This window comes from Camelus bactrianus, chromosome 9 (assembly GCF_048773025.1).
Source record: "Camelus bactrianus isolate YW-2024 breed Bactrian camel chromosome 9, ASM4877302v1, whole genome shotgun sequence".
NCBI classification, from domain to species: Eukaryota; Metazoa; Chordata; class Mammalia; order Artiodactyla; family Camelidae; genus Camelus; species Camelus bactrianus.
In genome coordinates, this window is record NC_133547.1 from 1,959,579 (window position 1) to 1,983,016 (window position 23,438).

Genomic DNA, 23,438 nt, shown 5'->3' on the forward strand with positions numbered 1-23,438 from the left:
TGGTCTAGAGAGAAAACTAAGGGTGTGACTGTAAAATTTTTTGTTAGAACCTCAAAGATCAAAGCCAGTATCTCAGAGTACTGTTTAATGACACAAAGGCTCTGGAAAGAGATTAAGGGGGATCCTTACAGATACTCTGATTTAAATGGCAAGTCCTCTAAAAACTTATCTCAGGGATTCATGACTGTGGCTTCTATCCAATGGGGTGAACCCTAGTGAGATTCACACCTAGTCCACAAAGTTTTTAAGAGAATTAGCACTGCCAACTTGGAGAGAAGTGACAGAGATGATATAAAATGAAGAGACCATTAGATTTCCAAAATTCAAATGCCAGTAAGCAAGATTAGAAAACTACTGAGCTGCAAACATGGCAGAACCAAGCATCCAGAGGATGGAGAATACCCCCAGGACTTGATACCTAATCAGATAATTTCCACACATTTTTCTGGTCAGATTTCAGGATTGCTATACACCAGTGACTTCAGTCTGTTGGCTGTGTGTGTCTCTGTGTTTGTGGTGCCTGGGTTGGGGGTGGTGGGGAGGCAGATAATTTATTTCCAAAGGTCTGCGGATCAAGAGGAACTGTACTTAAGAAACCTCGTAAGCCTCATGAGCACCTGGACTTGATTTAGATGACAGGATTCATGACTTTGAGATGATGCCGAGATGAAACTTGGGGAGGGCCTTAAAGTGGATGAGCGTACTCGCGTGTGGAAGGGACATGAATCACCAAGGGCCAGAGGGCACACTGTGGTAGGCAGCCATGGAGGTGGCTCCCAGTGACCCCGCCTCCTGCTACTCACACCCTTCTGTAATCCTCTCCCCTTGGGAGTGAGCTGGAACTAGGGACCCACTTTTAATTACCAAGTGCAAAGAGGAGGGGATGTCACTAGTCGTATTAGGTTACACAAAGGCTTCGGCTTCCATCTTGGGTACCCTTCTCTTGCCTGCTCACTTACGAGGAAGCCAGCTGCCATGCTATGAGCTGCCCATGTGGGAAGGAATTGATGTGTCTAGCCAAAAGCCAGTGAGGACCCAAAGCCAGCCAACAGTCTTAATGAGTGAGCTTGGAAGACGACTCTCGTCCAGTAAAATCTTCAGATGACTGCAGCACCCGCCAACAACTTGACTGCAGCCTTGTGAGAGGTCCTGGGAGCCAGAGGCACCCAGCTAAGCCATGCCTGGATTTCTCACCCAAAAAAGTTGTGACATAATAAATGTATGTCTGTTTTAAGCTCCTAAACTTTAGGGTAATTTGTTACACAGCAGCTTACAAATATACCATCACAGCTCTTACTCTATGATTCAGTGAGTTAAGACAGGGATTTTATCAGTAGTCAAAGACCCCATACTGATAGAATTATGAGAGCTGCTATCACAGTTAAAACCCAAGTGTCGTGACCTGGACACACATAAGTTTATTTTTCACTCACATAATAATCCATTGCTGGTGTTCCTGAGTGACTGAAGGCTTTCCTCCAAACAGTGGTTTAGGGGCCCAGAGTTAGTTCTTCCATCTTGCAGTTTTGCGGCTCCATACAATCAAGACTCTTCAGCCAGCTGGACAGTACAACCTCTCCTTAGTAAACACGCCCCAAGGGACACACATCACTCCTAATCAAACCACACTGGAGAAAACTAACCAAACAGTCACAACTAGAACCAACAGAGTCACAGGATGAGCCGTAGCGGTCACATTCCAGAATCCATTCCGGACGACAGACAGGGAAGCACAAGCTTCCTGGGTCATCTACGCAGGTCACAGGCATCACTAACAGATACTGCGTACGCAGGACCTGGGAGAATAACCACAGAGTGGGCTTGTGGTCAGTGGACCTGCTGTAAGCCACACGAGGTAAGAATTCCCCCCAAAAGCCCTCACTCAGCATAAACGTAAGTCTTTCAGGAATTCCAGTGGAAATGTTCGTAGTTGACTTTGAATACAATCTTTCAAGAGTATTCAGTCCCCTTTCTATTGACTCAAGGCAAAGTGCGACTTGGATGCCAGGCCATGAGTGTTTTTAATTAAAAACAAAACCCTAGCGCAGTTTCACCCCTATGGATCAATTACTAAATACAAGGAAAATATCAGTTATGAGAGCATTCCTGAGAGTTCAGGGGTTAATTACGACCATTTCACTGTATTCTCACAGGTAACCACTGCCCTGTAACTCAGCTTCTACACGTGCCCTGCTTCACCGTGCCTTCCAAGTGTAACCGCTCTCACGAGAAGTCCCAGGACCTGAAGGAGACATAAGGAAAACTGAACATGCTGGTGCTTCATGTCTAAAGAACATGGAAAGGCGGTTAGACCCTGACAGGGGGCCTTGCAGAAGAAGAGGGGTACGGACATAAAAGATCCAATCCAGCATTACAAACTCCTGAATTCTTTCAAGTCCCTATCGATTGTGCACTGTAATTTCTAACTCTCAGAATACACTTCCAAAAATGTGTCCTAGATTTTCGATGGTAGAGTTAGCCAAGGATATTAAATGTTTCCAGTTGTGATTAATCTCCTCATCTTTCTGTATTTCAAACTATGTCATTTTGGTTACCAACCAAGCAATAGCGGCGGGACTAGAACAGACTCAAGAATTTTCCGTCATGAGAAGTAGGGTGAAGAGAATGGTAGGGAGGTTTCTTAAGGTTTGAGAAAGTCGAAGTTTTCTAAGATGCTAGAATCTTCTGTGACAGCCCCATCCCAGTTACATGGATGCAGATCTTTCCCGGCGCTTCACCTTCACTGAAGAGAAGTGGCGAGGCCGGGAATCCAGGAAGTATCACGGCTCAGCAACTACCCACATCTACTGCTGCGTGTGGCTTTCAGCAACTGCCAGCCCCGTGGTTAGACGGGGCGAGATGATCCTAACGCAGCCATGGAAAGGATCTGATTTCCACGTCCTCCTTCAGGTCAGAATTTCAAGCGGCCTTTCACTTTTAACAAGCATCACATACACTTCTGCAACGAGCATGCCTCGTCGCCTTTAGTTTTTGATAAGAGCTATCCAGCCCCTCGTGCGCAGTGGGCTTATGATCCTGCTGTATCATGAGCATCCATTCCCAACACAAAACAGGGATCACAAATGTCTGTCGTCTGACCTGTGAATATCAGTGCCTGACACCCGGTTTCTCTACAGTCATCCTCTGATATCAGTTTCTATAGATCCTAGCTTTCTTTGGTTGAGAATAAAAGATGATGACTCTAACTTAGAAGTTAAGTATCACAAGAATAATGGGTACCTCGAAGGTTTGGAGAACTGAACAAAACTAGGACGCGAGGAAGCAGGGACTGTTTTAATGGGTCAGAATGATAGGTAGAGATGCAGGTATCCTTAGGGTGCTGCCACGGCTGACTCAGTACCACCTATTTCCACTCCAGGAAGTAATATTCCGTATCTGTGACGGCTGGTACAGTAAGGGGCCCAACCGACCAAAATGAAGAATGACCAAAAGAAAACATCCACACGGCCAAGCATAAAGCCTGATACCGGCCCCATGGCTCCAACCAAAACACAACGAATGAAAACCCTGACTGGCCTCACTGAGCCACACGTGCGGACAGTTCACCAGGACAATACAGGAGGAAGAAAATGCCAACGGAGAAGCCAGAAAAGTGTGGTAAAGACAAAACCAGGTTTCTACATGTATGCTGAAAAAGTGTGTATGCAGACACACATGCACACACACACACACACACACACGTATATATTCAATATTAACTTTGACTCTATGACTACAAGATTGCTTTACACGTAAGGTTCTGCAGATCACATATTTCATTTAATATACTGTGCACGGACAGTTCTCCACAGGAGTATGTGTAGAGATTAATCTCTTTCTACTAACTGCTCAATACAGTTCTGAATAATCACAGTTTAATCAGCCTGCCTGGCAGGAAAATGAAATTCTATTTGTCATATTAAAACAATTTTGCAGTAAACATTATTTTTACCTGTCTATTTATTCCAATGCGATCAAGATTTCCAGACCTGGAATTACTGTTTCAAAAGGATTGCACATTTATAATGTTGATAAAAGTCATGCCACCTGGCCAGCCCAAACGGGAAGAGACAGAGTCACACTGGTAACAGTGTACCAGTGCTGGTACCAGCACAGGACGCGATCCAAATCTTAGATTTTAATCCATTGGAGTCAAGAAGATTTGCTTTCAATTTGTAATTTCCTGACCAGTGGAGTTAAGAAAGTTTTCTTTATACATTTGAGTTCAACCGTGACACGCATGCTGGCATGCACTGTTACCTTCCCGCGCTGCTCTGTGTGTTTAACAGCACTCTGCTCCTGAATGACACATTCTTCCACACGCGTTTTATGGGTTTTTCTGCCTGTTGTCTTGTACATCTCTCTGGCACCTTTCACTGTGCTGATGTTTAAATCTTTGCACACGCCTGCTCACTCTCTTGTCCGTGTCTTCTATGGCTCCATAATAAAGTCTACCTTTTTCCTGCCTCTGACAGATTACTTCATAACTAGCGGTGCTATACAGAGTTGTATTACTTTTTTTGTACAGTCTAAGTGTGCTTCCTCCTTTTTTTTTTTTTTTTGGAGAGTGGATAACCATCTGTTACATCATTTCCCAATAATGAAAAAACTACCCTCTCTATATGCCAAAATGTTTTTTAAATGTCCTGCTTCAACTATAAAACTGTCAGAGCAAACATCCTACTGGGGCTCGGCTGTGAATGGCAATTTACAAACGTTTTAACAGTGTTATTTCTTCTAGAAAAATGCCGTATTTCTCCTTTTGACATATTTTCTATTGTTCAGTAGTTTAATAACGCCCTTCCACCTCAATTCATAAGTTGTTCTACAGTTTCTGTTTTTGATGGGAGAGTTGTATTACCCTCACAGAAATAATTAGAACCGTTTAGGTAGTTTTCTCTGCACTGGAGCAGGAGTCGGGAAGCTTTTTCTGCACAAGGATAGACAGTAAGTATCCAAGGTTTTGCAGGCAACTCCGTCTCTGCTGCCGCCAGTGGAGAGCAGCCACAGGCAGGATGTGAACAAATGAGCGTGGCTGCGAGCCAATACGACTTTATTGATGGAAACCGAAATTTAAATTTCATATAATTTTCATGTTGTCATAGACTCTAACTCTCTTCACTTGTTCATTTAAAATTTTTTAAATTAAATCATAGGCCATACAAAAACAGTTAATGAGACTTTGGCCCTAAGTCATGGTCTAGATCAGTTTACCTCAAGGTTAGTGGTTCCTTGGAAGTTTAACAGAATTCATTCACAAGTCCAGGTGACTTTAAAGGATCAAATTGTGCCAGATTTTCTAATTCTTGAGTAACACGGCAGTAGTTTGAACCTTAGGCGTACAAACCTGGCCTTTTTGTGACTTACAGTTCTTCTGTTGCAGCTGGACTACTCACCCACGTTCTCCACACGCTCTGTAAGACTGTGGTCGGACTTACAGTAATTTCCCCACAACAAGGTCTCATCACACTCACGCAGATAAATGAAAAGCCACATACTAACTCAACATCACGGAATCAAGTTTCCCACCAACACAGGCAAAGCCTCATTGCCCATCCCGAAACCATGTCCCTGACCTACCACCTGGTTTCTCCTAGCTTCGCTCCAGCCATCATTCTTAGTCAGAGTCGACTAGGGAAACTCTTCAGTGTCCAAAATTAAGGTTTTCAAAAGAGCTAGTATTTCTGGACACCTGGTATGGGCAGCCACTGTGCTGGGCACATCTGATGCAGCAACCAACCTGTAGGATCTCAACCTAAGTGTTTACATGAGGAGTAAATGAATTACATTTTCTCTTAAAAAATAAACAACCAACATTCTGACTGCAACATGAAAAGCAAACTTGTAAAGGACAAAAACAGAACAACACAAAGAGAGCAGAGGGACCGGTTTTTCAGCTGCTGGAGTAGTCCACCTGAGGAGCGCTGTCTGGGGACTACGGGGCCGGGAGCGAGGGTGGGCTCCAGAGAAACTTGGGCAACAGGTCCCCGGGGTCTGATGCGGGAGGGCGGGAGGGGCGTGCGGGCGAGTCCCCAGCGTGGGTTCTCTGGCGTGCACAGTGCGCGGTCTGCCTGAAGGCCTTCCTGCTTCGCTTACAGCCGTAGGGCCTCTCGCCCGTGTGCACCCTCTTGTGCTGATTGAGGTGCCCGATCTGGATGAAGGCCTTCCGGCACTCCTGGCACTCATACGGTTTCTTTCCGGAGTGAATCCGCTGGTGGACGCTGAGGGACTGGCGATGGCCGAAGGCCTTGCCGCACGCACCGCACTCGTAGGGCTTCTCCCCCGTGTGACTCCTGCGGTGGCAGATGAGGGATGACTTGGTCTTGAAGGCCTTCCCGCACTCAATGCACTCGTAGGGCCTCTGGCCGGTGTGGAGCCTCTGATGCTGCGTGCAGGACGAGTTGTCACCGAAGGCCTTCCCGCACTCCACGCACTTATAAGGCTTCTCCCCGGTGTGGACCCGCTGGTGCTGAGCGAGGTGGGTGCTCTGGCTGAAGGCCTTCCCGCACTGCCTGCACTCGTACGGCCTCTCGCCCGTGTGCGTCTTCTGGTGCTGGGCGAGGTGAGCCTTCTGGGTGAAAGCCTTGCCACACGCCTCGCACTCGTAGGGCTTCTCCCCGGTGTGGGTCCTCTGGTGGGTGGCCAGCTGCGAGCTGATGCTGAAGGACTTGCCGCACTCCCCACACTCGAAGGGCTTCTCGCCAGTGTGGATCCTCAGATGGCTGGCGAGGTGTATGTTCTGCCTAAAGGCTTTCCCGCATTCTTTGCACTTAAAAGGCTTCTCCCCCGAATGCACCCTCTGATGCTGAGTGAGGGAAGCGTGGTGGCTGAAGGCTTTCCTACAGACATCGCATTCGTACGGTTTTTCTCCAGTGTGAATCCTCTGATGGACGGTCAGGGAGGAGCCGTACCGAAAGGACTTGTCACACACGTCGCACTTGTACGGCTTCTCTCCAGTGTGAATTCTCCGGTGCTGATTAAGCCCGATGTGATCGCTGAAGGCTTTCCCGCAGTCGATGCAGTCAAAGGGCTTCTCCCCGGTGTGGTAGTACCTCCAGTGGCGGACGAGGGACGTCTTCTGGATGAAGGCTTTCCCGCAGTCGAGACACTCGTAGGGCTTCTTGCCGGTGTGACATCTCTGATGTCGGGCAAAGGACGAGCCGTCACTGAAGGCCTTGCCACATTCCTCACATTTATAGGGCTTCTCCCCAGTGTGAATTCTCTGATGAACGGTGAGGGACGAGCTCTGGGTAAAAGTTTTCTTACATTCATTACACTTGAAAAGTTTTTTTCCTGCATAGATTCCTGCATGTCTTATTACCACTGAACTCTGGGGGAACGTTTTCTTAACTGCATCCTGACTATGAACTCTCTCTTCTGAAACGTCCAAAGGGAACCACCTCGCAGATCTGTTATACGTACACTCTCTTTCCTTAGAGAGGGTTCTGCTATGAGTGACTGCCTCTTGCCTGAATTGTGTCTCAGGACCTGCCAGCTTCCTTTCAAACAGACCCTCAGAATCCCAGTTTCCTCTGAAAGCAGAACACTCCAGGTCAGTGTCTGAAGTTCTGTCTGTTGCCACTTCAGCAAAGGAATCCTGCTTTGGAAATAGTTCCTGGGTCTCATGTATAGGTCGCTGGCCTGAAAGACATCATGAAAATAAAGAAGAAACAAACATTTAGACAGGAACCTAGGATGGGCGAATAGAAAAAAGGTTAAATATGGGTGGTGGAATCAGTTCCATGTCAGCAGAGTAAGGGGTGGTAGAAACGCTCTGCAGTCGCTCCTCCCACAATTACAGGCCACGCCCCGCGGAGCCCCTCCCCTGTCTCAGCGCGGCTACGCTGCTCCCACGCCCGGGCAGTCACCACGGCACAACAGCTGTTCCGAGAAGCGTGCCAAGCTCAGAAAGACGGTGCGTTCGAGAACATTCATTAGGATGACTGGAAAGCCCAGTCGTTCCCCTACAACCAGAACTGGTGTTTCTGTCAGCTGTATCTCATTTTACTAATGTCGACAAGACCTACGTTGCCAAGCTCAGCAGTCACATAAGGCCGTGTTCACATTTACCTGCCTGCTTCCACCTCACTTCTCCTCTGGCCATTTATTAACGGAGAAGGCCTTGCAATTTAATTTCTCATTCTGAGGAGACTAGTTTTACAAAAACAGCGAGTGCTGATACTACACTTACTTACATCGTATACATGACTAAACAAGTGTATGTCTCATTTCAGACCGCACACTTATGGGCCACTTAGCATGTACCAAAAATCTGCGCAACAATAGTTATGTCTCAACAAATAGAGATAAAAGTGATACTGGGGAGATGGTGCAGTCAGAAGTTTGGAGAAAGATGGTTTAAAAAAAGGGAAAATAAAGTCTTTTTTAAAATGACATCTAAGCACTGTAAGCTTTCCTTCTTAGATCAGTAAGAAGACAGTAGAATGCCTGCTTTCATAGCTTCCATTCAACACTGGACTGGAAGTTCTGGCCGGAGCAATCAGAAACAGAAATAGAATGCACCCAAATTAAAAAGAAGTAAAGCTGCAGATAACATGATCCCACATATAGAAAACCCTAAAGAATCCACAAGCACTACAGCGAACCATCAGTTCATCAAAATCGCAGAATACAGGAGCAACACACAAAAGCCAGCTGTGCTTCTATACACTGGGAATGAACAATCTGAAAAGGAAATTATGAAAATAAGTCCATGAAAAGTAGCACTGAGAAGATAAATTATTTAGGAACAGAGTTGCCTAAAACGGTGCAAGATTATACACCGAAAACTACAAAACCACGTTGCTTAATGAAATGAAGAAGCCCTAAACACACGGGAAGGCCGCCTGGGGCCACGGACGGGCAGCCTCAGTGTGTTCACGGGTAGAAAGGAGGGAGACTGAGCAAGGCCAAGCAGAGCTGTTGTGCGGCACAAATGGCAGTAACACAACCACGATGGAAACAAAAATCACAGTTAAGGCCTCTATAAATGAAGGTACCACCCAATTTAAAACACCGAGTGGTGAGAAACACCACACGCAAACTCACAGGGCACATGGAGCTGGGAAAAATGCACCACATTTATAAGACAAGATGGGCAGGCCTACCACACAAAGGCAAGGAAATGCGGCCCAGCAGCAACGCGGGGAGGAGCAGACACACCGCCCACAGGACGTAAACCCTACGCGGATCTGCGGGCGTACATCCTCACCACCACAGGGAGTCTGTGAAATAAAAACTAAACAAGACTCAACTTTCACCCCCCAGCTTGGAAAACATTAAAAAAAAAACAAGAAACACTCACTATGGTGAAGACGTCTGGAAACAGGACTGTCATACATTGTTCACCATCGCTACCACAGCACTACAGCTGTGAAAGGCTAGAAGCATGCATGCTCCGATCACGCAGAGAGATATGAACAAACTGGACCACTGTTTATTACAGGTAAAAGCCGGAAAAGACCTCAATGTTCAAATGTCCTCAGCAGTAAATTAGTAAAACGAAATAGTAAAAGTTACGTAAGTTACGGTATTTCTGTATGTTATAATATTAGACAGCCACTTAAAAAACGAAGTTTCTGTCTAGTTTCTAAGGATACAAATGGAAAATCATAAAAGAAATAATATATTAGACTATATAAATTTTTAAAATTTTACTTATCACAATTTAAAAAACTAGTTAAAACAAAAACTCTTACTACTATACGTGAAAAAGTTTGAGATAATACATTAAAAAATTTGTATGTTTATATTAAAAGAAAAATCACCAGGACTGTTAAGAAGACATTTAAGACACGAATAGAAAAATGGATATAATGAGGGACATTTTACAAAAGGATGAAGAGAGTAACAAAATTTAGGGCAAGTAGTTAACCTTTTTCATAATTAAAAAAAATAAATAACCTTAGGCTATAACCTTTCACCAAATAATAAGCACAACATTTTTCCCCAATTACTCAACGCTGTGATGATGCAATTAAACCCACATGTAGTCATCTGGTCGCTGCCGGAGTCACTCAAAGGACAAAACTCCCAAAGCCTGGCAGACGTTCACAACCAGGGATGCAGCAACCCCCAAAATGCACACAGGCGCCTACGCGAAGTACGTCTGTGATACCGAGAGATGTGAAGTGACCTAACTGAGCAGCACGCGCAGAGCACGGCGAGCACGTGGAAACGTCGGGACGCGGGGCCCAGTGCACTCTCTCATTTCTACTCTGGGAAAACTCCGTGTTCATAGGGGCCTGAAGGGGCCCACGCCGCAGCGTCAACGTGCTGTGATTAGGGTCATGATTCTGCGTTCTCCTCCCAGACAGGTGACAAGATTACACTGTCTCCGAACCATTATTTTCAAAAGAAGTTTCTCCTTCTTCCCTGGGTATCAAAAGAGGAAGAGAGCCTCCCCTCAGACCTGCTGCAGTCCGACACCCGCCCGCCCTCCCCGACCAGAACAAGGCCCCCAGGGGACCCTCTCCATTGCCTCTGCAATGCCCTGCTGGAAACTTCACCAACTCCACTCACGCAACTCATCCACGCACACATCTTAGCGGTTGTTTGGTGGTTTACGACAGAGGTGTGAACTGCCCCTCCCTCCGATCGCCTGCCCGGGCCAAGTGGGGGGCTCCTGCAGATAATTTCAGTTCGTGATTCTTTCTGGAACGGATGCCTCAGGAAGTGAGCAGCCACCTGATCACGAAGACCACACACCTTTGGAGGACAGCTCAGAAGCACAGCAGGGTCAGGAAGAGGCTACTTGGGGAACCAAGGGGCGGATCCACGTCCGAGCGGCCAAGGACAGGAGCAACGCCACAGGGAGGAGTCACCACCCAAGAGGAGGCGGAGGAGGAGGAGGAAAGATTATCATGTTGCAAACCCGGACCTTGGTCTTGTCTCGAGACCCGAGGACGAGGTGTGGCCTTCTGCACGTCAGCCAGCACGCGGCCTTTCGTGGAAGCTACACTCTGAGCCGCAGAGGCGCTTCCACCCTGGCCCCCCAGGCTCACCTGGGGACAGGCCTCTTGCCAGCTCTCTCTTTGCTGTGCAGGGCTCCTTCCCGGGCGCCAGCAAAGAAGCCAGACCAGGCTGAGACACACCACGTCCTGCATGTGGGAAAAGACACGGGGTTCGGTTCTTAAGCAGCCAGCCAGCTCCTTGGCTTCGATGGAAAAGTGTTTTGTTACAGGAAAAAGCAGAGAGAAAAGCGAGGAGTATCTGAAAGATGCTGAAGAGGATGCTTCAAGTGCGATGAAGACACTTTCAACCCCCCAGAGTCAAACTCTCTAAGAATCGGGAGTAGATCCAGCCCAGCCCTTCAGAAGACACCCCTCCCGACACACACACAACTCGGCGCCGAGGCCAAGAACTGGGGCCCTGACGGGTCAGCTCAGGAGAGGAGCACCCTTACCTGCGCGCCCCAGACCGTGGTCCTCCCTCATCACATCCTCACAGAGACTCGGCTGGGCTGGGTCTGGCTGCCGGGAGACGTCTGCGGCCGTGTCCGCGTCCGCGATGGTCGCCAAGCCCTGAAACAGCGCAAGCGCCCGTCTCCAGCCACGCTGGTGAACCCGCGGGGGCTGTGGAGGGCGGCCTGGGCCTCAGCCGTGAGAGGCGCTCTGTACCGAGAATCCCCACTAGGCTCTGCGTGATCCAGGTCACGTAACGACTGAGCTAGCGACTTCGTGGATGTTTGCGTGGAAAAAACAGGAAGAAAAACAGGGCAGACTGCTTCTGCCACGGAGAAGCTGTAACTCCGTGGAGGAGAATGAATTTACACACAGTGTGGATTTTCTGAAGCTCGGGGAAGGCCTCCCCAGGTCAACACACATTATCCAACTAGGTCTGCAGGGTTTTCCCTCAGGTGAAACCCTGATGCAAAGGAAGGGCTGGGATCCTGCTCAGTTTTCTCATTCATTCCACACTGAATGCTTCTGGTTTAAACAGACCCGTTTCTGTCTCACTGCCCCGCTTCCCTCGTGTGTGGGGACTGCGTGTTCTCTCTCTTCTGGGGCTGCTCTGCCTACAGGGAGCCCCGTGTTCACACAGGACCGGCCACCGCAACGCCGTCTCTCCCACAGAGGGGCTTCTTGATGAGGGTCGCTGTGTCCGCTCACCCTGTCCCACTGAAACAAGGAGGCTACCGGGACTCCCTGCCTCTGTAAACACCCGACGGAAGTCCTGCAGAGCCCACCTCCTGCAAGTTACTGCCAGTGTGTCTCAGCCCCCGCTGCCTCCTGACTCACCGGCCGCCCCTCAAACCGAGCACCGTAGCCCCAGGAGCTCTGCCCCGACGCGGGGCGCCCCGGGCTCGTCAGGCTCTCCGCCAGCCTCTCCGCACGCGGGCTCCTCTCCGGACAGAACTCCCTGGTCTCCGGCACAGCCTCTGAGTCTGAAAGACATTAAGAAGGTCTCTCTTTCGTTACGTACTACTATGAAGAAAACCACCAAAACCGTCATCGGGTGAATTAAAACCCCTCAGAAGCGCACACTGTGTGGAAAGTGCTTCCACAGGGCCGACAGGCCTTACACTCCCAAATCTGCGTAGCTTTAAGGGATACAACCTGAGCTTTCTCGCCTAAAAGTTAAGCAAGTAGCGCGCACTGTGCTTTGGGCAGGGGACTGGGCAGACAAGCTGAAGAGCGAGAGATGAGACAGCTCGCGAAGATTTAAATCTGCGGAAACGCGGCCAACGCAGACCAAGTGGGCGGTGGCCAAGCAGGAAGCGCGACACCACCCTGATACGAGCGAGTCTCGCTTTGTCTCTTGCTCCATTTTATTTAGTGAAAACGTCTCTAGCTTTTCTTTTTTTTCCCTTAAATAACGTCTCCTTTTTCATTACAGTGCTAACTAGTCCATGTTAAGATCCTGGCCTTAAAAGTGCACGTCTTCAAAATCAACTCGGGTCTCAGCAAGAGAGGAAGGATCAGCAGAAGGGAAAAGCAGTCTCCTCTCAGAAAGCCAGCTCAGCGCAGGCGACTTCGCACGATGGCAAGGGGAGAACTTCCCCCAGACGCCACTCCAGTTCTCCTGGGCCGCACGACGGCCCACGAGTCATCACAGCTTATACTGACTGGTCAGTACAGACTTTCCCTCCGAAGTGTGACTGGAACCCTCCCAAGAGGCACACTTGCTTAGAAACTGCAGCCACTCCCTACGACAGCGGCCTCCAAAGGAACCTGCAGCTCCAAGCCCTTGTCTGGCTTGACTCACCTGCTGCGCCAGAGACAACGCTGTGGTTGGAATCCCTGTGCCCCAAGTGTTGTAAGCACCATCACAACACGTGCAAGGACACCCCATCCAACCAGGACGGTGTTCCCTCCTCGGGAGGCATTGCCCACCTGCGCGCAGCCCGTCTGCACAGGGCAGTCCACTGAACCCCGGGTGGATGGCCGCCCCAGCACAGACGGTCCCCTCGCCTACCAGCCTCTGCCTTCTCACTGCCACACTTCTGCTCAAGGCTCCACTCTCGCTTCTTGTTTCCCTGGCCTGAAACCGGGGATGATCTTCTTCTGCCTCTCAAACCCCCGTTATCACCCATCACTCGTAGGACTTGTATGTGCAGGATGTCTCAGCTCCCCTGTGGGCTGCTTAGTTCTTCAGTGGCTTACACTCACCTTCCCAGCCAGCACCTGATGGCCTCACGCAAAGCTGACACTCAGTAGAAGTCAGTTAAAAGAAGTCCATGAATGAAAGTCATTCAATCAAAGAGAAATAAGACAGGAAATACTACATCAGAATCAGCCAAAGACTTTGAAAGAACACAGATGATTCAAGAGTCCGCAGAGGCACGAAGATGTGGCCCAGAGTAGAGGCCAGGGGGTTATGTTTGGAGGGAGGGGAGCAGAGATGGGGAGAAGGGATGGAGGAGAAGGAAAACTCGGGAAGCCGGTGCTCGCGAGGCTTCTATTTCCCCCAGCCGGGAGGCTCAGGAAGAATCTGCTGACAGTCCCATGTGTCTGCGGGCGCAGAGCTATGACCGCCGAGGCCTCACCCCAAGCTCTCCCACGCTCACCTGGGCACTGGCCTCGCGTCCACTTTCTCTTCACCGTCCATGGCTCTTTCCTCTGTTCCAGTGACGAGATCATCTCGGGCTTAGAAACGCAAAGTCCTACATACGTAAGAAGAAATGGGGCGTGGTGGTGCTGGGCATCTGTCCTTGTCTGGAGGGAGAGGAGCGGGCGGGTGCAGGGCACGGTGATGCAGCGTGAGGGGCCCTTACCCAGCGAGACCAGGCTCCTGTAGTTCTCCAGCATCACACTCCTGTACAGGGTCCTCTGAGCGCAGTCCAGCCACTCCCACTCCTCCTGGGAGAAGTCCACGGCCACATCCCCAAATGTCACCAAGCCCTGGAAGGACAAAACCAGGCTCCTGCTCGGCCAGTGCCCGTGCCCTCCACACGCCTGCGTCAGAGCTCTAACCCCCGGTACCTGGAACGTGACTGCGTTTGGAGACGGGGCCTTAAAAGAGGTGATCACAAGTCAAGAAGTTGTATAGTTGGGCTCTAATCCAGTCTGATGGGTGTGCTTGTAAGAGGAGGAAGAACCCAGGGACTGCGTGCAGAGCGCAGGCCACGTGAGGTCACAGCAAGAGGGCGGCCGCCTGCAAGCCAGAGACAGGCCTCAGGAGAACCAGCTCTGCTGAGCCCTCCGCCGTGAGCTCCGGCCTCCACGCCGCCTCAGCACCCAGCCCACGCAAACTCACATGGGGGTCTGAGAGGACCTCCTCCGCCTCCTCTTAGGTCAGACGTTAGGTAACAATATCCAGTGCCTCGGAAATCCAGTTAACTATTGGGCTGCTGGAATCACTATGCCATGAACTCCAGAGAAAAGAGAAAAACAGCCCCTACCCATGGAGAGCTGGCAATTCTGCACAGGTGAATGGAGGTGAAAGCGCGAAAGAGAAATAGCTAACATCAATTCAAAACAATAGGGGGGACGGTATAGCTCAGTGGAAGAGCATGTGCTTAGCATGCACAAGGTCCTGGGTTCGATGCCCAGTACCTCCTCTGAAAATAAATAAACCTTATTACCTCCTCCCCCCAAAATAATTAAAAATAATACAATAATAAATAAATAAAATATTTGGGGGGGCTGGGATGGGATAAACTGGGAGTTCAAGACTTGCAGATAACTGACTGGTATATATAAAACAGATAAACAAATTTATCCTGTATAGCACAGGGAAGTATATTCAATATCTTGCAGTAGCTTACAGTGAAAAAGAATATGAAAATGAATATATGTATATTCATGTATGACTGAAGCATTGTGCTGTACACCAAAAATTGACACAAAATTGTAAACTGACTATACCTCAACAAAAAGATTTTTTAACTTAAAAACTAAAAAAATTTTTTAAATTAAAAAACCACAATAAAAATGGAGGCCAAATTGTTCTATGCACAGTAGGTACCAGAGCATTTTCCACCACGAGGTCATGGGAGTGGCTGAGCAACACAGGAATGAGGAAATAAACCTGGAGGTGAACCTCAAAAGATAAGCACAACTAAACCCCAAACTAAGCATGAAGGCTTTTTGTTTACTTTTAGCGTCCAGTACCCAGTGAGTGTTCATTTAAAACAACTAACAAAACTCTTTTTTTCTGAAATAAAGATGAGTGTCTAATAATGAAAAATACCATAAAGCTTTTAATTAATACAAATGTCTTTGAGAATCGAGACGTATTACACAACAGAGGGAAACAGCCAGTATTTTATAATAGTTATAAATGGAGTATATGCTTTAAAAATCGTGAATCAGCATGTCATGCACTTGAAACTTACGTAATATTGTACATCAATGACCCCTCAATTAAAAAAAAAGAATCAAGGTGCCATCTCAGACGTGGGGCCAATCAAAGAGACGCACGAGCCTGTTTACGGCCGGGTCTGCGGCGCATCTCCTGTTGGCGAAATTTTATGTAGCATATTTTTGTGATTTCCGCCTACAATTCTGATACATTCCAATGTATTTTAAACATTTACTCAGTTCGAATGCTGACCTCTGGAATCTGTGGCTGGACAGAGGCAGATTTAAAGGACTTGATGCAACCTTGGGAGCGTCAAAGCACAGACTCAAGTCAACGGGCAACAAAGTCCGACCCCCGCAAAGGCTGAACTCAGGGTTCTGGCCACTCACCAGCTCTGAAACCCCAGCTAGTTACTTAACCCCACTGGGTCTCAGTTCTCCACTTTAAAATGGAAAAATCAACAAAACCGGGGGTGGGAGGGGATGTAGCTCAGTGGAAGAGTACGTGCCGAGCATGCAGAAGGTCCTGGGTTCCATCCCCAGCACCTCCATTAAAACAAACAAACCTAATTACCTCCCCATACCAAAAGAAAAAGAAAAAAAACCAACAAAGCCAACCTCACAGACGGCGACGTGGGTTAAACAAGGGCACATGCACAACACTCAGGACGCGAGAGGCGCCGTGTGAGCACTAAACGAACGCTAGCTGCAGCGAGCTGACCAACAGCCCGGTCTTCCTGTTTAAAGGCTGCCATCACACTACTGGAAACCAAAGTCCCCTGGAGGTCTGGTGTCTGTCGAATAACACATTATCACACTTTAACCCGCACCAACTCTGAAGACACTTCTAACCGCACCGTGTAGAGACAAGGCAAGAGGCTCCTGTAAGTGACATCTTGCTTTGCGGGAAGACGGCCCGATGCATGGCTCTCCTGAGGGAGAGACGGAAAGGCCCCGTGGACCGTGGGGTCGTTCTTGCAGGAAACAGCCAAGAACTGCTTCGTCAGCCTCGCGCAAAGACGTGCTCACGCGTCTCGCTGAGCGACTCTCACAACGCCCCTGGGCAGCAGTGACTCTACGAGCTGGCGCATCTGGCCGTGAGGCCGAGGCACTGAACGTCCCCCTCTCCACCTCTCTAATCCCACTTTCCAGAGGGACCCCAAGGTAACAGTATGTGCATATCCCTTCAAGACATCTTCCCAGTTTACACAGACTGCCCCGCACGTACCAAATCGCTGACTCCTGCTGGTGCTCTGTTGGAATGTTTGTGTCCTCCCAGAATTCCTATGTTGAAGTCCTGATACCCAGTGTGACATTACTTGGAGGTGGAGCCTTTGGGAGGGCCACCCTTCTTGGATGGGACTAGTGTACTTACAGAAGGGCCCCAGAGAGCTCCTCGCCCCTCCCACCATCTGAGGACACATCGAGCAGGCACCACGTGTGAACCAGGAAGAGTCCTCACCAGCCTCTACACAGGATCAGCCAGCACCCTGATCTTGGACGTCCCAGCCTCCTGGATTGTGAGAAATGAATTTCTGTTGTTTATAAGCCACTCTGTCTGCGGTGTTCTGGGACAGCAGCCCACGGGAGGAAGAGAGTTAGCAAATACGTTTCGCTGTAAACAGTAACAGTGAGATCACAGCACTGACGGCACTCCAGACACAATTCCACGAACAGCTGACCCCTGAGCAATGCGAGTTAGGGGTTCCAACCGTCCTCGGAGCTGAAAATCCACGAACAACCTATAGTCAGCCTCTGCACCTGCAGTTCCACACTCATGGGTTCAGCCAGCACTGACGGTGTAGGACTGCGGTATTTACCACCGGAAAAGAATCTGCATGGAAGCGGGCCACGCAGTTCAAGCCTCTGCTGTTCGTGGGTCAGCGTGTAACATCTAAGCTTCTTTAATCCCCACAGCAACGCTGACAGTCAGCACTGGCACTCACTTAACAGACGAGCACCCAACAGAAGACCCTGCCTGAGAGCACACAGCCACTGTAGAGCCATGGCCGTGGGCACGGCAGCCTGGCTCCACAGTCCGCGCTCTCACAAAGGCTCCCGTGAAGGGCCAGCAAGTGAATGTTCCAGGCTCTGCGGGCCACGCAGTGTCTGTCACCACTACTCAGCTCTGCCCTTGTAGCGTGAACACCGCCACAGACGACAGAAATGACCGAGTGTGCTGTGCTCCGAGGACACTTCACTTATGTGAATTTCAGTAACTTTCACGTGTCATAAAATAACTTTCATATTATTTTTTCCCCCAACTGCTGAAAAATAAAAACCGCTGTAGCTCGAGAGCTCTCCGACAAGATGCCGTGGGCCGCATTTGGCACACCATCCAGTTTGCCAGCTCTGGTCCACACACGCACTGTTCTGTAAGCGTGCGTCACCCGTGGGGCTCGCGCGTGGATTTCTAAAGCGATCACGACAACACGAAGGTGCTGAGAGCGAACGCTTGCTAAATTCTTACCATGTGCCAGGCGTTTCACTTTGTTGGAGGCACTTTACATGTATTTAGTTTAACGAATCCTTTTAAGAAGCTTTAGGTAGTTATCATGCCCATTGTTACAGACGAAGGAAGCGTGCTCATCGAAGCCGTCTTGAGGTTACACAGCAATGAGATGCCAGAACCAGCTTCTAAAGCCCAGTGGTCTGCCTGCAAGATCCACACTTATGACCATTCCACTGCCCTCCCCAACTGGAAGGTTCCACCCTGACAGTGAACCAAACCCACCGGACAGCGGGGCTTTCAGATAAAACAAAGTGTCTCCAACTGATGTCTGGATTAACCTGCTTCATTCATGAGGGCACAAAACACTCCCAAAGGTGCAGGTTCTGTTCTCATTTCCTGCTGCCATCAGGTAAATGTGTAGATTCTCAAACAGGTTTCACAGTGTCACACGACACCCCAGAGAAAACCCAGGGGACAGAATATGCACCCGATGTAAGGGGCTTTAAGTCTCCGTTGTAATAAAGAGGAGATAGAGACTTTAAAAATAAACAAAAACCAAACAGCACCCTTATCCCTACAAAAATTATTTTGTGTTACTATTTTACAGGAAAAAAATGAATAAAAATTATTTTACAGGAACTAAACGCATTAAAGATTTTTTTGGTTTTTTTTTTTTTTTTTTTGAGTAAAAGTGGATTTATTTAGAAAGATGTACGGGGCGGGTAGGGATGCTTACAGTTAAGGTGAAAGTAAAGGTAGATACACAGTCCATGGAGTGCAGGCCGTCTCAGAAGGCAAGAGAGCGACCTCAGTTCAATTAATTTTTAAAGTACACAAATGAAAAATTTGTAGTAAGTTTTTTTACTGACATTTACTTTTTTTAAAAGGATGAATGCTAGCTTTTGAGGCCCTTATTGCTGTTCCATCCACACATAATTTTTCCATTAGTTTATTTCTTAAATTTAAAAAAATTATTATATTGTTTAATTTTTTTTCATTTTGGCAGGGTAGGGAGGTAATTAGGTTTACTTCTTTTTAGAGGAGATACTGGGGATTGAACCCAAGACCTCGTACATGCTGAGCATGTTCCCTACCACTTGCGCTATCCCCTCCCCACTCACACATAATTTTTAACGTGTTTTGATTTCATGTAGGTTTGGTAAACTTTAACCCACTAGTTAAGAAAAACTTTTGGGAATATATTTATAGGAAATAATCAGAGATAAAGCACATTTTCAGGTATAAATATTCTTGTTATACTAAATAATGAAACACTGGCTCCAAGAGAACTTTAAGGCTATATTCACACATTCATTCACCAAATACTTTCTGTATCATGCGCTGGGGCCAAACTATCCAATATCCCTGCCTGGGTCAAGTGTACTTTGTAGTAACGGAATCAGACAATAGAAAACCAGATAAATTAAGTAAAATATACAGTATGCTGAAAAGTGCTGAGTCTTTAAGAAGTAAAGCAGGGAAGAGGAATGTGAGGAATGTGGATGGAAGGCTGTGAAATTTCAGACAGGGTGAGTAGGAAAATGAGAAGTTTTTTTGTTTTGTTTTTTGGGGTTTTTTTGCCATTAGTTTTAACTCTTTGGCACTAAAGCCTGAAACAGGACAATACAAGTCAATGGATTGGAATCTCCAAGACAACAAGTTATGCACAGCTCAAGGTCTCAAGAGACTCCAGCTGAACCCCAGTTTAATGTTAATTTTTTGTTAGGAAGCTAACTGCTGAGATTGAGAAAGGTCTAGTCTAGAACCGGCGAAGAGGAGCAGTGAGTCCCGGACCCTAAGCAGTACTTCAGAGAGCCTAACTCGTCACACTGCTCCAGCTACGACATCGCAGGTCTTCACTTCTGGCTGGAATAACAAGAACTCAGTGAGACTATTAGTTATGATAAGGAGGCAAAAACCTCCGCACGCCAGTTACATTTTGATTAGTAAAGGGACTGTGAATTATCACTTCACGGATAAAATCTTTGATAATTACCAAAATCTTTCGAAACAAGACTCCTACTAGAGAAAAACAGTTAAAAGCCTTTCACAGTGTTTAGGTGGGGAGGAAAGCTCCAAAGAACTAAAGAACTAACAACAACGGTCCATTTACTGAGCCCTTACTGTGTGCTTTACGAAAATGTTCTCCTTTGATGCGCACAACTCCGTGAAGGCAATGATAACTATCTTCAGCTTACAGATGAGGAAGCTGAGCTCAGAGTTCCATAGCTTGTCTGAGGGAGAAGGCAACTTCTGAGAAAGCAAAGTGAGTGATGGGGGCAGCACATGTCAGAGGCACAGAGGACCGGGTCACGCGGGGCTGTCAGTCACGCTGCGGATCTGGCCTTCACTTGGAGACAGCATTGGAGCACCATGAGCAGAGACTGACAGAACAGACCCCTCCGGTGGCTGCACTGGGCGGCGACCATGGGTCATGAGTGGAAGCAGAAGCTCAAGAGAGGGTAATAAGGATTGAGGCGGTGGGTGTGGGCATGGGCGTGGTGGTAACTGTCAGACTCCCTGTCCAATCTGAAAATAGTGCCGACAGGATTTGCAAACGGACCAGATGTGGGAACGAGAATGACACCAAAGTGAGGGCATGAAACTGAGTAACTGCGAGCATGAAACCACCACAGACTGTGATGGAGATGACTGTGGAAGGGGCTGGTTTGGGGGAAATCTCAGAAATTTGGGTCTGGATGTGTAAGCTTTGAGTTACCTATTCAACATCCAAGTGGAGGAGTCAGGTGCTCAGAGGAGAGGTTTGGGCTGGAAAGGTGAACTGGGAGAAGCCATGGCCAGTTTGTACAGGTAAGAACAGGCTGACCTCCCCAGGGGAAGATGTACAGACAGACAGGAAGAGAGAGCCAGGAACAGAACCCAGACGCAGGTGCGGAGGAACCAGCAGTGACAGCTGAGAAGTCAGAGAACGTGGGAGGGCCTGGGCGAGCTCTTTCAGGGGTTGGCAGTCGCCTGTTTTTGTAAATAAAGTTTTACTAGAGCACAGCCCGACCCATTCATGTACATATTGTCTGTGGCTGCTTTAGCTCCAAAAGGCAGAGTAGAATAGCTGCAGTAGAGACCTCACAGCCTGCAAAACCTAGAACATTTACTACCAGGCCCTTTACAGCAAAAGCTGGCCAACCCTGAATTATTTCAAATGCCAGTAACGGTCAAGAGAGACTAGAAATCGAGCACTGCCTTTGGTAGTGTGGAGGTCACTGGTAACCTGTGCAATCTGGGCAACTGGAACCTGGCTTACATATTCAGGAGCAGGCTACGACAGACTTAGGAGACACAGCTGACACAAACAGACGGAAAATTTATCAGCATTCTAAGAAGCAACACGATCAAGTGGGAGAAAAGACAGTCTTTCACATTGTGCCGGTGCCACTCTTCCCTCTTCTGCCTGCCAAACTTCTCCATCCCCTTCAAAGCACGGCTCAAAAATCACCTCCCTGGTGAAGGCTGCCTGCCCTTCCCCCAGAAGCGACTAGAAGCCAAAAGTCCCTTGGGCCCACTCTCACATGACTTGGTCTGAGCACGCACACTCACAGTCCTGTACGCTTCCATGACTCGCCACCAACAGGCTGTGAGCTCCCTGGGAGCAGGGGCTGGGGTCTGGTCATCTGTTTCTCCAGAGGCTGCACAAACAACACCAAAGCAACCAGGTACTGGGGTTGTCCTGTCTGCCTTAAGGAGTACCCTTCCGCTCCATCAGTGCCCCTCTGAGGAAAGCGGCACAGGGAGGGGCTGAAATCACTTCTTCGGTGAAGAACAAACACTGAACAGGCTGAAGGGGAAGCAAGAAGGGAGGCCCTGGGCTATCTCTGTAGCCCATCACTCACCAGAATGTGAGGAAATGGGAACCAGCTTTCCCGACAGTTCTCTTACTGAAAACTTTTAAAAGAAAATAAACATTATTAAGTCCTGAAAAGCAAGCTTGCATTTGGGGGGGGGGGGGGAATGCCAACTTACTTGGGGCATGGCTTTCCGATTGATTCCTGTCCCTGCCGCCTCCGGCTTGTGCCTCCTCTGCCGGAGAAGGGCAGTGTCCTTGGAAGGCTGAGCTGGGGGAAGAAAAACGGGGTAGCTAGAAACCAGGTCTACATCACGCTCCTGAATCACCAGCCTGGAGACGCTTCCTTACTGCTGAGCTTTAAATGACAACCATAAATCAGAAACAGATTCAACCGGTGGAGTCAGATGCTCCGGCATGAGCGAGATGGGGCCAGTTCTGAAGGGGAAGCTGGGATACGATCACTACACTACCTGGGGGCTGCCACGGGAGGTGTGTTGGGGGGAGTTCTCTCCGGGAGCATCGAAATAGGGAGGTGTCTGGTTAGGGTGACCCAGGGCAAGTCAAGGTCTCCCCCTGCACCGCTGCTTGATGCTCTAGGGTCGAACTTCCAAGCCTCTGGATGCCCTGATCCACCAGCTTCGAAGTCTACGGAGTATTTCACTGGCACTTGTGCACCGAGAGATCCCTGTCCCGAGATCCCACCCTCTCCTCACCCTGAGGGGATGAATTCGCCCCCGTCCGCTCCCGGCCACCTGTCACCCTCACCTGCGTTCTCAGGCCCCGTGGTCGCCGCTCCTCGCTGGCCCTTGGATATGAGTCCATTTAGTGAGCGTGGCCTTCCCCGAGCAGTGTGGGGGAGAGAGGCTGGGGTCCCCGCGGTCCGGCCTCGGCCCGCCCCGGGCTTTGTGCGGGGGGCGCCTCGCCGCGGCGGGGACCCCAGCTCGCTGGCCGCCGCGCTCGCCGCCCCCCGCATGTCGCCGCCGAGCGCGCACACGCTCCCCCCAACCCAGGGGCCGCGCGGACACAACCCACGCGCCAGGGCACGCCCGGCATCCAGAGGGTACCACGCCGCGCCGCTCCCGGCGGGACGCCGACCCCGCAGCTCTCCGGCCCGCTGGAACCTGGGCCACACCGCCGCCGGAAGTGGGCGTGTCCTCCCGCCGCGGCGCCCTCTGGGAAACTGAGTCCCGGCCTGCGTCGCGGAGCCGCCGACAGGAGGGTGGGCGGCGAGCCGAGGGCCCTCCTGGATCTACACAGCGTCCGTCGGCTCCACCCCGGGCCGGTCGCTCCCTCCCTTCCAGATCGCGGCCTCCCGCCAAGTTGTCAACACCGGAACCAGGCCGGCCGGAAGTGCAGGACACCCGAGAGACAGCACCGCGCCCCAAGGGCTTCTGGGAGTCGCGCCGGGCTTAGGGAGCGCAGTCGCGAGTGCAAGCAGGGG

The 23,438-nt window shown here is 49.4% G+C and overlaps 1 protein-coding gene across 3 annotated transcripts; it reads right to left on the bottom strand.

Annotated features, from left to right (window-relative positions):
- Positions 1-1,398: 1,398 nt before the first annotated feature.
- Positions 1,399-23,369, bottom strand: LOC105074507 (zinc finger protein 28 homolog). Of its 3 annotated transcripts, none has more exons than XM_074368972.1 (8): positions 22,763-23,368; positions 22,174-22,265; positions 14,216-14,342; positions 14,009-14,104; positions 12,240-12,385; positions 11,405-11,522; positions 11,004-11,099; positions 1,399-7,641 (listed from the first exon to the last, which is right to left on the bottom strand). In XM_074368972.1, the coding sequence occupies exons 1-8, from the start codon at positions 22,968-22,970 to the stop codon at positions 5,936-5,938; spliced, it is 2,589 nt and encodes an 862-aa protein (XP_074225073.1). In that variant the 5' UTR covers positions 22,971-23,368; the 3' UTR covers positions 1,399-5,935. The 3 variants fall into 3 exon arrangements, with proteins under 3 accessions (XP_074225073.1, XP_045377905.2, XP_045377904.2); XM_045521949.2 differs by lacking the exon at positions 22,763-23,368 and adding an exon at positions 22,044-22,095 and having other exon boundaries at positions 22,174-22,251; XM_045521948.2 differs by lacking the exon at positions 11,004-11,099 and having other exon boundaries at positions 22,763-23,369.
- Between the last annotated feature and the right edge of the window lie 69 nt (positions 23,370-23,438).